Source organism: Lytechinus variegatus, chromosome 10 (assembly GCF_018143015.1).
Source record: "Lytechinus variegatus isolate NC3 chromosome 10, Lvar_3.0, whole genome shotgun sequence".
NCBI classification, from domain to species: domain Eukaryota; kingdom Metazoa; phylum Echinodermata; class Echinoidea; order Temnopleuroida; family Toxopneustidae; genus Lytechinus; species Lytechinus variegatus.
The window spans coordinates 17,510,823-17,527,863 of NC_054749.1; the positions used below are offsets into that span (position 1 = coordinate 17,510,823).

At 35.6% G+C, this 17,041-nt stretch overlaps 1 protein-coding gene across 2 annotated transcripts; it reads right to left on the minus strand.

Moving 5' to 3' along the window:
• Positions 1-623: 623 nt before the first annotated feature.
• On the minus strand, positions 624-16,017 carry LOC121422912 (cholesterol 24-hydroxylase-like). 2 transcript variants are annotated; one of them, XM_041618153.1, is made up of 13 exons: positions 15,694-16,017; positions 14,665-14,739; positions 13,350-13,431; positions 12,423-12,583; positions 10,436-10,574; positions 9,237-9,350; positions 7,837-8,071; positions 7,418-7,490; positions 6,257-6,341; positions 5,380-5,490; positions 3,913-4,001; positions 2,579-2,645; positions 624-1,399 (listed from the first exon to the last, which is right to left on the minus strand). In XM_041618153.1, exons 1-13 carry the CDS (start codon positions 15,906-15,908, stop codon positions 1,256-1,258), a joined length of 1,590 nt encoding a protein of 529 aa, XP_041474087.1. In that variant the 5' UTR covers positions 15,909-16,017; the 3' UTR covers positions 624-1,255. The 2 variants fall into 2 exon arrangements, with proteins under 2 accessions (XP_041474087.1, XP_041474088.1); XM_041618154.1 differs by lacking the exon at positions 15,694-16,017 and adding an exon at positions 15,371-15,475.
• Positions 16,018-17,041: the final 1,024 nt, after the last annotated feature.

Sequence of the window (17,041 nt, forward strand, 5' to 3'; positions counted from 1 at the left end):
AGAAAGGAGTATAATAAAAATGGAATATTATACTGCAGCGTATGTCACAGTGTACTATATGAAATGTTCTCATAAAATAAATGTAATACATTGGTATGTGAAATTGAACTACAGTAATCCTAATGTAATTTTATGTCTATACCATTTAATTCAATTTGAATTCTATTTTATGAAAGATATAATGATAAAAATGACAACTCGTATAGTGATAATACCGTATAACAAAGGAACCATTTAATTCAATTTAAATGTAAATATAAAGATTTATTAATTATGGGTTATGAGGTAGCATCTTCACATGCAACATTCTACCTTTGAAATACATACGATGCGTTATTTTATTGATAACAAATTATCCTGCAAATCTTATGACACCCATCATTGGGAATTCCCTAACAAGCGGGCAGGACCTTATGGACGATGTTTTACAGGGGGTGCTGATGTAAATATGACAAGCAAGCAAAAAAACCCCATAAAATACAAAAGGGGGTTTCACTACAAAATGTAGGTCACTTTAGTCACGACAAATTTGACAAGCAAATAATGTAGGTCATTTTTTCCCAAATTGATTTAACAAGCAAAAAAAAAAAGAAAAAGAAAAAAAAGGTTTCACCACATTTAACTATATTTTTCGATTTTGCCAATTTTTCGAAGGCTTGGTTGATCTACCGACATCGGCTTCGTAATTATTATGTGTTTATCTTTCCCCAGTTGCAATCCAAAGACATCACACAAAACCACTTAAACTGTTACTGTAGCACATAGAAGAGACCACACACAAAATAGGAAGTTGGAAATGAGATTTCTTCGAGCAAAATGCAACCGATATTTATTCAAATTAGCCTTACGTATCAAAATACTCGTAAAAATGAATTGAGATACACAAAATACATGTTTTGTCGTGAATACTTTTGAGTTGTAGTAAATCCAAGATACAGACATTTTCTTCACACATCTGAAGAGTGCCATAATGTTTGAATATTTTCAGGAAGCAAGCAATAAACCGTGTGTATTAAAAACAATTCCATGAAATTATGATGTTAAAACGTATAAACAATTATTTAGTCTATAGGTCTACATGTACAACCAACCAAGGCAATTTTACTCGCACAAAATCTCATTTCAGTCTTTTTGAGGAACTTGTATCAATGTATAATAAAGTTTCCTTTAGAACGACGGGGTCTCTGACGTCAGAGCTTTATCTTTGTGATGTCAAAGTTCCTCAATACGATGCCATTGCTTTCTCATTATGACGTCACAGCTTTCTCTTTGTGATGTAATTTCTGCAGCCATCTTTTGGTTTGAGAGTGATGGTTTCTGTGAACTTGAAGTTTTGGTTTGGTACAAGCTGGAATTCTAACTGCTTGATCAGCTTACACATGATCACCTTGGCTTCCATCTAAATAATCGATAAATAATCGAACCCAAAAAGGAAAATTAAATAAAATGAAACGATTGCAATGTGTACCTTGAATTTGATCAAAATAATGACTACGAACTGAGATAGAAAATTAGTTATTGCAGGCCTGCTAAGACATTATGCATCACATGGACTCCTTTCCCTTCTCGGTTCTTCATTTCTTTGTTGTAAGTTTATGAAGAAAAGAAATCTATTGCCACCCTCAAATGTATTTACCGGCAGACATCTTGTGAAGGGGTTTTTATTTAGTTGGCCAATATACAACCGTCTTGATCTCAACTAGAATATTGACAGCTTTCGTAACGGGTGGTCAAGTTTACCCCAGAAAATTGTTGATTTGACTCAATAGAAAAAATCAATAAAGCAAAGCACAGAAAATTTCATCAAAATCGGATGTAAAAATTAGAAAGTTATGACAATTTGAACTTTTGTTTATTTTTCACATAACAGTTATGTATACAGTAATATGCAAACGAGAGAGTCGATGATGTCCCTCACCATTTCTTTTGTTTTTTTTTGTTTGAATTATATAATATTTCAATTTGTACACATTTTACAATAAGGAACAACTTGATTTATCCATAAATTGTTAAATGATGATTCAAAATGTTCAGGGATGAATTAAATTTTGTTTCGCATGACAATGAGGAAAAAATTAGAATTGTTCATATTTTATAGAATAAGATACAAAAGAAATAGTGAATGCATGACATCAACCGTCTGCTCACTTGCATACCGACCAGAATGTGTATATCACTGTTTTGTAAAAAAAATTAAGCAAAACATTCAAATGTCATGATTTTCTTATTTTACATCCGATTTTGATGAAATTTTCAGTGTAATGCTTGTTGGATTTTTCTCCTTTCATTCAAATGATTTTTTGTTGGGGTGGACTTGTCCTTTAAAAGAGAGTGTGACATTCGCAGTGATTAGAGGATTGGGAATGAGGCAACTCATTGTTGACTTGCACTTATTTCTCACACACGAAATTGGATGAAATCGTTACCAGACTCTCCCTTTCCTTTCTTTTTTCTTGTTCTTCATCCTCTGAAAAAATTCTTACACGGATGGTAGCGGCAATGTCTAGCCCCCTCTAGTGACAAGCATGGTACATGTACGTGTTAATAATATAGATCACTAGATTATTCATTCACTTACCATAGCAAATGTCTGACCAATGCAGGACCGACTACCCATTGAAAATGGTACGTAGGCAAACAATGGGCTGTAATATATGACAAGAAAAGAATAAAACAAAACTATTTCAGCTCCCATAATGACCCATCTGTTCAAAATAAGGTTACAACTTATAATATCACTGGATCGCAGTTGCCACTCGGAATCACCACAGATAGAATTCGTCAAATTATCCAACATTATCATTTTTTTGTATTATTACAGGAAAGGAGTGAGAGTTCATTTTAACTGATGGAAAAAGAAGGGAATATAAAAAAATATGATTATTATTTATTTATTCATTCATTTATTCATCTATTTTTTTTTCAAATTTATTATCACTAGTACTATTTTTTTTGTAGGGAGCATTTTTCAGGGGGGGGGGTGAAGCAATAGATCATCCCTCCCCCTAAACAATAAGTTCATCGATTAGATTTACGGCAGGGGGGGAACATGTATATAGGAACCTGTAGTTAAGGGCTTGTCGTGTGAGTGACTGGCAGACGCCAATCCAAGCATCTTAACCAAACTTTCACCAGACTTTAATAGAATTAATGCAAGATCATTATTGAAAAGAATGATTAAGTGGTACTTGTATAAAGGCATTTACAAATCCTATTAAAGGCCAAGATTTTACAATCCACTAAACCTATTGACTGTCTACACTGGGCTTACTAGAGCATGCGGTGTCCCCGAGATGTACATGTATGTACCTTTTTTGATGGCAGTGCGAATCTTATACATGTATAGCCAATACCAAACACCAACATTACACCGGTAGATTAAGCCGTAAATCACATGTCTTAAAAGTTCTCAAGTTTTATATACATGGTACAAAACACGTAAAATAAATTAAAATCATTCACAGGGGAAAATAAACATCCATTATGATTGTCTAGAGAATGTTGACCACCACAACACAAATGTTAAAATATCTAACTTCTAAAGGTTTCTTTGGATTTGATTATAAAACGGGGAAAATGTAGCAATGAAAGAACATAAAATGAGAATGTGAACACTTTATTGAGGTGAAATAAGATAGATCAAATACCTTCAGACAACTGTCATGAAAGATTTATAACTACGATCCAAAATAATAAGTAGCAATTTATCAGCCCTTATGACAATAATCAATTTTTCAAATTGATTAATTAATTAATACATTCATTCATTCATGTATGTATGTATGTGTGTATGTATGTATGTATGTATGTATGTATGTATGTATGTATGTATGAATGTATGTATGTATGTATGCATTTATTTATCTATTTATTTATTCATCTATTTATTTATTGTTTTTTTTTTAGTCTTACCTGTCTTCATCTCTTGTGAATCTCTCTGGATCAAATGTATCTGGATTTTTGAAGTACTTTTCGTTTCTACCTATTCCATAAATTGGCAACTGAATGAAAAAAAATATAATTTTTTATTATTTTATATGAAATGAAGATCTAAATATTGTCTTGCAGATATAGCTTGTTTTATCTCACACACTGCTGAGTAATATCAACATAATTATGGAAACCTATGGAAAAACGCGTAGCAAATTTTCTTGCTGCTTTATGTCTATAAAGCGCCATGAGAATCTGACTGGCAATATCTGTTCTGAGTTTAAAAAAGTACAGTATACAGGTATACGCCTGTATTACATTGCATTACCATAATCATTGCCTCTTTTACAATGGTGAAGGCTGGTTTGAGCCCCGTTTGAGCATGGGGAGGTTCACATCCTGGGGATGTGGAAATAAAGTTTGGAAAATCAGCTGTTTGAAAGCAGAAGGGGTACAAATTTCGTGTTGCTTGCCAGTGTCTGAACTCCTCTTCCTCAGCTGGAGGGTGAACGTGCACCCAGCGCAGCCTAATTATGCATCAATTGTGTTGCTAACCAGCTTTCCTCGTGAAGCATATTTTTTCATCTTTATTTCCACATTAAAAACCATTAGATTACGATGATATACAGTATATGAAATGCATCAACAACAATAAATATAATTATATAAGCAAGGTTGATCGGGATTACTACTACTACTACTACTACTACTACTACTACTACTACTACTACTACTACTACTACTACTACTACTACTATTACTACCACCACCACCACCCCCACCACCACCACTAATACTAGTATAGCGCCTTTTCTTGGATAGGTACAAACTGCATTACATATAAATCATTTCAATGAAACAAACCATAAACGTATATATAAATGCGAATGAAAAAATAACATTGAAAGACCAATGCTTTTTACAAAAGTCGTAACTTTTTAACAAAACTTGAAATATTTTTAGTACTTAATAACGATTATTAACGTGATTAATAAAATGATTATTTCCCTAAAATAAAGTGCAGAAATTTGAAGAGATGTTTTCGATAGAAAGTATGTGATTTGTTATATTTTTGCTCTTTTATATTTCTGAAATTGATGTTATATGATATAATTTTCGTGAACTTGAGAAAACATGCCAACACCGCAAAGAATCAAATAAGTGAAGTAGGAAATATTCAATTTCCTTGGCAACAACTTGTACACATTTTCTTAAAGGATGTTATTATAATAGCAATTGAAATGAACCCCCCCAAAAAAAAAAACAAGAAAAAACACAATTGTATAATTCTGTTAACTTCAGTTTTGACACAATTGCTTATTTATTTTTTATGCTGTGTTTGATTGTATATAATAATGATAATGATAATAATGATTTAAGATTTATATATTGCACATATCTGTCAATAATGTGTAATCGGCAGATATATTAATATATTTATATACTTACAAGGACTATTGTGTCTTTAGGAACCTTATATCCACAGAGATCCATTTCATGGGGTAAAATTCTGTTTAACATACTTCCAGGAGGAGTTATTCGTAGGGACTCCTTCAAAACCTGTAAATAAGGTGGTTGTATAAATGGAAAATACCTAGATAATTCCAAATACATTTCCATGTAAGTATCAATCACACTTTTGTTTAATTTTTTTTTTAGATATTTTGTTTTGAATACCAAGTGAAACACAATCTTATTATATTTTTTGTATTTCCTATTCTCGTTTCAGGGCTCAATTATTTTTTAACAACTTTTTGCAACAGGATATAAGAATGTTTTAATTGGTGAATTGGTTAACAACCGGCACTACCTAAAAATGTGGTGTACGTTAAGCATGGTTTAACTAAACCCTGGCTATTGGAGTACCACTCAACATGTCTACCACGCATTAAAATGATTACAGTATATTTCTATGAGATGTGTAGATCCCAATGGTCGTTTCATTGTTTCTAAATCTTCCCCTGAGTAATGCACGCGTGGACTTTTCTTCAGCGCCTCGCACAGTGGTCTTGGATGAACGATCCTCTCCGTGATTTCGCACGTGTATGTGCACTCTATTTTTTTTTGCGCCTCGGAAAAGTTTACTGGCGCATTATAAATACCGGTAATGTGTTTATTATTACTACTTTTCTGGCCAATGAAAAATATATCATCTATTTCATCTTTTGTTTAGTTATTATCCTTCAAGATGAGCTAAAACCTCCTGTCTTGCTACCAAAATTGAAAAATAAGAAACTCATTTCTTTTAAAATATATATTTTTTTAATTTCATACCCAAACTTAGCCTAAGCTTTATTTAAGAGTCATAAAAACAAAGAATTCTTACCAGTGTAAGATACTGCATCTGGGTTATATCTGAGTACTCAACATAGTCCTTTCCTTTTAATATCGCATCCACTTCATCACGGAGTCTGGGTTATAAAAATAGATCAAAATGATTTGTAAATGAATTAAAGTATGTAATGTTGTGTTACTTCTGTTCTATTTTGTTAATAGAAATTAATCAATCTTTCTCGACTCTTCTTGGTAGCACGATAATTCCGTATGAAAAAATCAATAATAATAATAATAATAATAATAATAATAGTACATTTCTTAAATACGCATAACACCTACAGGTCTCTATGCGCGAGTGACTAAATCAAACATTCTGAAAAAGGTGGGTTTTTAATTGAACTTTGAATTTCTCAAGCTGGGTAATATTTCTTAATGTCGATGGAAGAGAATTCCATTGTGCTGGTGCAGCTTTCTGGAAAGCCCGATCCCCATATGATTTGGTCTTGACAGTAATTTCAGAGAGATTTTGTGAGCCAGAACGGAGATTACGCTTAGGTTTATGAATCTGGACAAGTTCTTGAAGATAAGCAGGGGCAATCCCATTGCTTTATAGTTTAAATAAGAACAATTATACGGATTGCCCACATTATCTTAACACTTGGAAGAATAAAGATGAATACATAAAGTAATTATGCTACATGATATTTCAGGCAAACGATTCAAATTTCAGTCTCATAAAATAAATAAGCTAAATAAGCTAAAAAGAACGCATATTGTAAATGTTTGCTTACGTGGAACTGCCCAGCTACATAAATGATACGCAGTAATGAACAATTCACACGCTTTACTGGGTATGCTAGGGGTTGTGTGCAGATTTTATTAAAAGTATAATTCTTGTAATTATTATCATTATTATTATCATCATCGTTATTATCAGAAACATTACTAGTATTTCTGTTGTTATGATGGAACGTAACTATATCAGTTATCAGCTATAAAGAAATTCTAGCCCATAGATATACAACATAGCTTTAGGTCATACATGTATCCATAAGTTTGGTAGTTTTATGATTATATTTCGCTAACAGCAGGTTAATATTTCCACTAAATCAGAAAAAATAACACACTTAATTCTGATAATCTTACTCAATCATACAACGTTGTTATCATCACCGATTATCAAAGGGGAAAAAGGGTGCACTGAACTTACTTTTTCATAATTTCAGGGTTTCTTCCAAGATGGAGAAAGGTGAAAGAAAGCAGATTGGAAGTCGTGTCTTCTCCTACAGAAAGGATAAAAATAATAATGATGAGTTAATCTATTGCCTTTGCAAACATTCTGATTCAAGATTCTGTTACAGCGTATTGTCAGTTATTCATTAGCATCACCATCGTTTTAACAAAGGAGTTATCTAAAGAAGTGGGGTGATAAAACGTTTCCCTGAGGGAGGTAGAAGTTCGGTGACTCGAGAGCCGATTCAATGAAATAGAGAAAATGAACATCAATGACAAAGATGTACTGACCTCTAAAAACAAGTAACAATATGTGTTGTGCAAGTCAAAGGAGGATATAAAATTTCCTGTAATTTTCTATAACAATCTACTGATATTCAACAGGGCAATTCTTACCAGCTGCGAAGAAAGTCAAGAACTGATCAATCATATCTTCTATGTCGAAGTTTTCAATTCCCTTAAGATTGTTCGACTCCTGCAGAATGTAGGTTAGAATGTTCTGCGGAACTTCATCGCCTTGGTTAAGAGCGTCCATACGGGCCTGAATGCATCTCCGAGCCATTTCTCGCAAGTCTTTCATCGCTTCTCTGACTTCTCTTCTGTATTTGATGTCTTTTGGTAAAATGCTGTACTGTATACAATAAAATCCGACTGATTTGATTTGTATTGGTACTAATTTATTTATTAAGTTGTATAACACAATATTTTGTTTCCACATTTTTAAAAACATTGCTAATTCACCAATGAATTAAAGAGGAAGTTGTTCAGTGTTATTGTTATTAGTATCACGTAGTTTGTTCACATTCCGAGCACATTAATGTTTATCTGACGGGACGTTTATGATTCGACAAAACATATGACAAGGCATTCTACTAACACTTCATTTTACGAGAGCTATGTGTAGCTATCGAAAGTAAAATTCAAATAACATCCAACGCCCGGATCCAACGAAACGAAGTTAAGGGGTGGCAATTTTAAATGTTAAACCTCTCATTTCTTGATCTCCTGAAAGACATGTAAATTCTTTTTTTCATTCGACAGCTCTCCTCTCATTTTTTTCACTATTACTCACCCTCATCCTTCCCCTGAAGTTGGTATTTGTATCCCACTTTGTGAATTCATTAAAATGGTAAGTTCTTAATTGGTTCCGATTTCTCAGTGTTTGTCAATCCGATAGGCCTCGAATTAATAAACAAATTTAGGGCTTAACAGACCCAACTTGGCAAGCTAATTGGGTCAATCATCAGAATGACATGACTATTTTCGGAAGCAAGTGGACTCAACTTTGCCTGAAAGGACACGGGTCTTTTAAGGTCTCATTCTTTGTGAGTTTTATATGTCAAACTTGATTTGGTCTGGACAGTAAGGTGATGAGCCCGGAGGTCTGAAGTCTTGAAGGGTCCTTGGGCTTGGTATTATTCTTGACCTCTGACAGACTTGTCTCGATTTTGGCCTTGATCTACGCTTCTCGGCCTCGCGAGCAACAATGACTGACACTGATCAAGTAAGAATTGAATATTGCTGAGCTATAGACCGACCAAGCCACAAAATGCACATGATCGAATTAAAGAATAAGCCCTCAAGAAGGATCGGCATGAAAAAACAACGCGTTGGTGCAGAATGATCGATCTGTCCGACCGACAGAAATTGTCGAAATCCACAATTTTCCTTGTTGGAATCTACTAGAATTTTGGTAGATATTGACTATTGTTATGAACAGATTGGTTACTCTAACCTAACTCTAACTCTAATCGTTTTTAAGAGTGAAAAAACCAACAATCCCGAGATGTACAAACCTTGAGGAGCGGGGCATTGTAAACTGATTGCATGCCATGAAGAATCTTTGGAAAGAGTTGACAAAGAGGAGAATCCGGGTTCCCAATGATGTCATCGTCCATTCCAAATCCAACCTATAAACATAATGCACGAGATATATTAAGAAACACTAGACAGGACAACGGATAGAAACATGAATTATGTGTCCAACCAACATTGGGCATTTTAATTTTTCCAGTGTGGTGAAAATTTTGCTCATTCGATAGTAATTGCTGCTTATAGATAATATTATGTTTCCCGCATTTAGTAAAATACTGCCCCAAATTGGTTGGACACATAATTCCCCTCGCGATGTGGTAAAAAAATTACCTAATATTTTTTAAAGTGTATATATAATATTGATAAAATATGGTCAAATCGGTAACCCCCCCCCCCAAAAAAAAAGATGGAACGCAGTCTAAATAACAAATGAGATAATAGGTATAAAGCTGGGTCAAGAAGTCTAATAAGTGCTGGGCTCATAGTCGGATTACTTGAAGACTTTAGGTTGGAGAAGCAGTTCAGAGGCTTCATCTAGGATACGACTCTGGGAGCGTTTTATGAAAGGACTTGTCAGACGTTTTACCCGACAAGTCCTGTTTTATTCGACAGTTACTATAGTAACAGTGCTTCTCAACCATTCAGAATCCAGGAAAGTTGTCAGATCTGACAACTTGTCGGACAAAAATATTGATGAAACACCCCCCTGGTGCTAGCTATAATAAGATCGTATACTCATACCGTTCAAATTTACGTGACCTGGAAATCCGGGGGGCGTTTCATGAAAGGACTTGTCGGACGTTTTATCCGACAAGTCCCATTTTATCCGACAGTTACCATAGGAACAGTGCCTCTCAGCCAATCAAAATCATGGAAAGATGTCAGATCTGACAACTTGTCGGATGAAAATATTGATGAAACGCTCCCCAGGTCTAGATACGGAGATTGTACAGAAATTATGTACAATTCGTGGAATGTCTACTATAGTAAAGGGTCCTGGGGGCAGTTTCATGAAGCTGTTTGTTAAGAACGACTGGTGATTCTGAAACACATACCAGCATTCAAATGCTAAATACGATGATTGTTAGATAGAGGGGGGATACTAGATCCCCTTTCTCTATGACTGAGAACTCAAATTTGTACCAAGTAGAACGATTACCTATTCAAAGATAAATTTTACCCTTGCAATAATTTCCATTGTGACTCTTGCAAATTCCTCGGACATGGCGACTTCTGTTCTACCGTCACTTGACGGGATCAAATGGTTGACCAGTTTATCCCCACAGATATTGAATTCATTCATCAAACCCATTAGATATCTGTATAAAAAAGGAAATCAAGATTTGATTGAGAAAATGTAGCAGTGCAAAATAAAGAATGAAGAAGAGGGATATGTGCACCACAAATAGGAATGGTAAACATGGCTCTTCTTGATAACATGATTGTTACAGACAACATTAAAACTACTATATTTGTTGTACAAAATGAGGGCCATAAATCGATTACGCAGCGGAATAGCAAGGCTGGTATTCGTAATGGTAATGAATACTTTCGTATTTTTGACTAATAGTTTGTCTAAACTCGCCTTTAAATGTGTTATTTGCAGTGGGACGTTCCCAAGTTCATCGCTGCCATTGTGCCATTGCATAATGCAATGGCAGCGAGCGATTCTGGGGTCCCCCGGCCTTGATATTCGGATTTCCCACAGCAGCCTATGGTAGGGGTAGCCCCCACCCATGGCAAATAGAAACATACATTATTTGTAAGTCACTAACGACTTTAAGCTCTACTGGTAATCAGTACCTCTGCTTAATGAAATACCCCCCAAATCTGCCTGTTTCAAGAAATTGCAATTAGTGTACCATAAGCCTTGTCAAATTTAACGATAATCTTGCTTTTAAACACTTGATATCGCTGAAAAATTTGAAAGGAAATTCTTCAGCAGATGGAAAGCAAAATGATTGAAAATCTGATTTTACACCCAAGAACAGTGGCGTGCCGTGGGTCATGGCATGGCGGGGGGGGGGGGGGTGGCACCAGCAAAAATTTTGAGTCACTTAGGAGAGATAAGTGCCATTCAACGGATACGTATCTCACTGATAATGCGAGCGCGAAGTGCGAGCTTAAAATTTTTGATATTCAGACCTAAAAAGGGACATTATAATTAATTTTTTGTAATCATGATACGTACCTGTCCCGCTAAACAATGCGAACGCGAAGCGTGAGTTTAAATTTTTGTATATACTGAGACCAAACGGAGATTTTAAGGACTATATTGAGGAATCCATCAAGAGGTTACATATCTCACCATAGTCATCTAATGCGAGAGCCAAGCGCTTGCTGATTTTGTTAGAATTACATCTAAACACATGTAGCACTTTGTAGTCATTGTAATCATGATTATTAACATTCGCATCTCACTAATTAAATATTGCGAGCGCAAAGCGCGAGCTGAAAAATTCGGAAATTCAGACCTGAAGAGAGGCATTTTAAGGCTTGTTTGTAGGAATTCACGAAGACCATACGTATTTCTCTAACAAAATGATGTGAGCACGAGCTTAAAATTTTTGATATTCAGATCAGAAAAGGGGACACTTTAACAACTGATTCTACGAATTCATGGAGAGCATTTCTCACCAATCCACTAATGCGAACGTAAACACGGACATGAAACATTATATATTAAGACCCTAAAATAGGGCAATCACTTTAAGTAATCATGAAAAAGAATAATACTATTTTACATAAAACAATAATAAATAGAAGTGCGAGGAAATATATTTGGTGTATATTGACTTGAAAACGGGAGGTTTTTGTACAACAGGATAATATATATCGTTAAACAGACAGTGCGAGCACCGGGAACAGTGAAGATATAGGCCCTGAGCAAATTATGTTTCATAAAGTATGAAAAAATGTTTCTTATGTAATGTAACATAACATAATTATAGTATAATATAACATAATGAACAATAGTTTATTTTTTCCCACTACGTTTCTCTTCCTCTCTCCCTCTTTTCTCCTTTTCCCCGTTTTTTTTTGATCAGCTGATTGGAGGGGGGGACGTGCCCCCATGCCCCCAGTAGTTACGCCACTGCTCAAGAAATATATTGCGTTAATCAGTGCTGAACTTATGAAAGATCTCCATTTTTAAACAGAAATCTTACCTCCGATGGAATGCATGGTTAAAGATAGCACGTTTTTTCATCCAGGCCTCGTGGTTCGTTTCACAAAGAAGACCATTTCCAAATGCCCTGGCTCCGTACAAAAACCTAAAGGCACGGTACATATCCGGTGCCTTTAAATACTTACTTTTCGAAAGAAGTTCCTAAAAGAATGAGAAAACCACCATGAGTGAAAAAATCAAATAGTATTCGTTGGTTTGTGTTATGAATTATAAGCAGTCTGTGGCGGATATCCATATAGATATAAAAAAAACACAAATAGCATGAATAGGCCTACATGTATTAAAGTTAACAATAAGGTGATGATAAAGATAATGGTTGATAAAAGACCAGGCTTTGTTGCAGATATGCTATTGAATAAATATGAGGAAATCTAATAAAAAAAAACAGGCTTGTATTTATTTTATGCCTTTCAGAATCTTTTAAGTGCAATAAGGAAAGTGTTATTGGAGAAATCCCACTCTCCCAATTCAGTAAAATGATTGTCAAAGTGAAGCCCACTCTCAATCCAACCCAAATCGAATGTCACGAACTTATGATATTATAATAATAATTATATAGGTATATTTACCCAGGGAGGCCACTTTATTTTCGAAAACTGTTCTACCAGCGGGCCCTGCTATTATTATTACCCCGGCTTTAGCTGAACTACCTCGGCTACCTAGGCGCTCAAGCATTCCAGCCTCCTACTTCTTGTTCTATTTCGTCGCAAAAATCAACGAACTAATTAACCCTAACATGAAAACCTAACACATTGTTAGAAATATCCGAACATTTCCACAAATTATTTTGCATTAAAAAAAAAAACTTTTTAAACGACTAATTGGGCTAGATTTATGCATCTTCAGGCATTTTTGTTACATGGGAACACTGACATGACTGATGGCATTATTATCAAAATCAAGTTACCTTGAACACTGACGAGTCTTCACAAATAATGACAGTACTGGTATAGGTATGAAGACAGTACACTGGACCGAGTTTCTTGCTCCTACATGATTCAGATATTAATGTTGACAAAAATACGAATAATTGCAAGTAATATCACAAGAAACTAGAATAGATGTAGATAAGAGTCCCGGAGGGGGGGGGGGGCAGTCAAATATATTGCTGTACACACGCGTGACCAAGTAATTTCCAAACACCCCCTAAACGAGTTTTTCTCTGCGTGCAAAATAACCCCCTAAACAAGTTTTTCGCGGGCTTTATTTACACATTTTGGCCCCTAAACAAGTTGTCGCCAAAATATGACCTCGGGGAAGAGCTTGGGGGAAAACATACTCTAAACACGTTTGGCTAGTCTTTAAAAAAAGCCGGGGGGTATACCCTAAATACGTTTGACCCAGCGATTGACCAGTTACAGGAGAGGGACCCTATATAGGTGTGGCCTTTTAAACTGACATATTTCTTTCTCAATTGACTAATAGAATCTCAGGGTAATGTAGGGTACACGACCTGAATCTCTCTTTTTGATGCTACAATATCTGATATTTTTCTTCTTTTCCCTGTCCCTTCCTTCCCCTTTCGATCTTGACCAACCATAGAGTGTTGGGGGGGGGGGGCGTAGCCAACATGCCCGTCATCCTGCTTATCATCAGACCGGATTCTTTCACGATTCGTTGAACCTGTTCAGTCTGTTCTATAAGTTCTGTAAAATTCTCACACCCCTTACATTCATTCATTCATTCATTCATTTAGTAATACATAAAATTGACTCTTTCTAATCACAAATGTATGGATATAGCTTGCCCGACGATTAGGAGCCGAACGACCGTTTTCATTATATAAATGATAAAACATATAAACTTGCAGAACTCCGTTCCTGATAGATATTAGGAATCTATAATGACATAACATACATCTTGTATTGTAAGAGTAACAGTGACACATGAACCGACCTCTATATATCATGCAACAAGTCAGACCAGTTGAGAATTTAAGAATTTGAACACTTTCACTTTGAAAATTTTAAATTCTGTAAATTTGTCGTGACAAAGAGAACAGCCAACGTATCCTTACCGCACATTATTCTTTCTTTCCGCGCTCCAATGCAGCAATGCACTTTTAACTATATTCCACGGAGGCTTCGAACCCCATTGACCATGCATTCCTGCAAAGTTTAGTAGGATTTAGTAGAAATCGAACGATGATCAATACCATATTCACCCTTAATTAATACCGTAGTGATACCTACAGATCCCGCAATGAAAACTTGAAAGCTTACCAGTCAGATAAGACTGTACACCATGTCTCACCATCACCAACATCCTTCAATAGCTGGAGATTACCACTGAAAAAACTGAATTAATGATAAAAAATAATAATGATGATAATAATAAAAGTATTGACAATAATAATGATAATATATACACAGTAAAATTTATAAAACGCTGTTTAGTATATGAACCTTACGGTAATTGTTTCAAACAGTTTAAACAGGTGTTTAAATCTTAAGCAACAAAGTTTAATTTTCAATATCTAAACTTCAATAAATTTAACATGATTGTTTAAACGGTTAAACAAAATGTAAGGTTCATAATTATAGTAAACAGCGTTGAAAAAAATCTTAAACAGCGTTTTTACTGCATTTGCAAGTTTGTCGAAACATTTAGGATTAGGCTAAAAACTTATCTCTATAACACTGACTATTTACCCTTGTGTACTTGACTTAACCATCAAGTGTACTTGAAATTTGCACACAAAAAACCAACAAAAATATGAGTGGTTCAGCCCCAAATGTTTGGAATGCAAAAATTAGATTGCTCCTCAGAAGCTAGTTTATATCCATGTAGCGCAATATAAAAGAAGAATGTCGAACCGTGGGCTATAAAAAATAACAACCCCCCCCCAAAAAAAAAGGATCTTCACTCCCAGTTAATGGTGATTCATGTCAGGGAAAAAAAATTGACAAGATAAAAAAGGGTCATTACTTGCGTATACACGGCATATTTCCTTAACAAAATGTGTTATGAATCCCAAAGGGGGAGGGGCATGGGCTGGAGGTGCCACAACCTGGATCCGCCACTGTGTGGAAGGATCATTACCACACTTTCATTATGTGGCATTTGAGTGTGACTGAGGGCAACACCTTACGGCCCAAGCAGTGGCGAACCGTGACCCGGAGGAGACAAAGCATTGGAAGGGCAGTGTATTGTTTGTGAACAATGCTGTGCCCCTCCAATGCTTTGTCTCTTCAGGGTCACGGTCCGCCACTGGGCCCAAGCACATACCGTATACATAGGTCATTACTTACTAAAGAGGTTCTGGGTGAGGAATGTGACTGTATCTCTTCCGACTGTAGGCAATGTACAAGGAAAGTCCTAGGAAAGCGACCCAAAATGCCAAGGCAAGAACAGAGCAAGAAACAAATATCAAGTTTGCAGCCATTTTCTCACCAATGTACGTACGATCTTGTGATATTCCTGTGATGGACGAATCGAAAATGGCAAAACAAAACGTTACTACCATGCAGGTTCAAATGTCAGTTTTGAACTGGGAAGTTAGTTAGTTCTCTTATATAAAAAAAGACCGAAAGCTCTCTGTGAGCGAACTGCACTTTGTAGGAGACAAGATAATCTCTGATTTATATTCAGAAAAAACCCAGCACAATGCGATTGATGTAAGTGCCGATTGTACATGACGTCAAGACGGAGATCCTGTAATCGGCCAATGATAAAAGAAAATCATCTTTTCTGAATGCATTATAACAATGCAGTAATCTTATCAAGTACTTCACTAGAGTAAGGGAGATTAAAGAGAGGATTCAAACCATTACATTTTTTTTTTTGGGGGGGGGGGAGGATGTGGTTCAAAAGTGAACTTTGTTGCGCCTCTTCCCTTCCGATTTCTACTTCGATTTTGACTCCCTAGGGTCCACTTCTTTCCTTTCCCTCTTCTGCCTCTGACCGTACACGCTCCTCTGCTGGTGCTAGACTCGATTTTCTTTCTAATCCAACAGCCACATAATATACCCAAGTGACTCAATATTTTGTACGTTCGGTTTTCCTGTTATTTTTCATATTACAATTATTTATTTGTCATTGTTTGTATTTCTGTTATCTTATGTGATTTTTTTAAAGTGTGGAATAGATAAAATAAAGACTTGGTCGAAAAATGGTACTCGTCAACGAACGCAGTAACCCATGAATGTAGGATGGGTCGAAAATTTGGCTCCTCGAGAAATCAAATTACCCCTCCCCCCGCAAAAAGGGAGGGAGATAAAACTCAAACACCCCCCTTTCCCTGTTGACGAGGGTCGCATAAGCAGAATAATAGCGGATCTATATACGGAAGGAGGAAAATAGTGAGTGGTGATTTTTATTCATTTTTTTCTATTTGCTTATTATTTTTCTGGAGAACAAACGCCCTGAAATTTTTTAATAATGCCCTTTTTGGTCTTTTTTGATTTGAATAAAATACACCAATTCAGAAAAATCATGGACGCCCCCCCCCTCCTAGCAAAAACAAGATCCGCTAATGATGACTGAGTTCAAAATAATCCACAAGGATTTTGAATCTATAATCAGCGGCGGACCGTGACCTGGAGGAGACAAAGCATTGGAGGGGCGCAGCATTGTTCACAAACAATACAGTGCCCCTCC

Excerpts from the sequence above, each read along its gene's own strand:
- LOC121422912 (XM_041618153.1), bottom strand. The coding sequence starts at position 15,908 with ATGGTAGTAACGTTTTGTTTTGCCATTTTCGATTCGTCCATCACAGGA. Across the intron at positions 6,342-7,417 it reads AACCCTGAAATTATGAAAAA|ACTCCGTGATGAAGTGGATG; the intron begins GTAAGTTCAGTG and ends TTTATAACCCAG. Across the intron at positions 4,002-5,379 it reads CTAAAGACACAATAGTCCTT|TTGCCAATTTATGGAATAGG; the intron begins GTAAGTATATAA and ends TTTTTCATTCAG.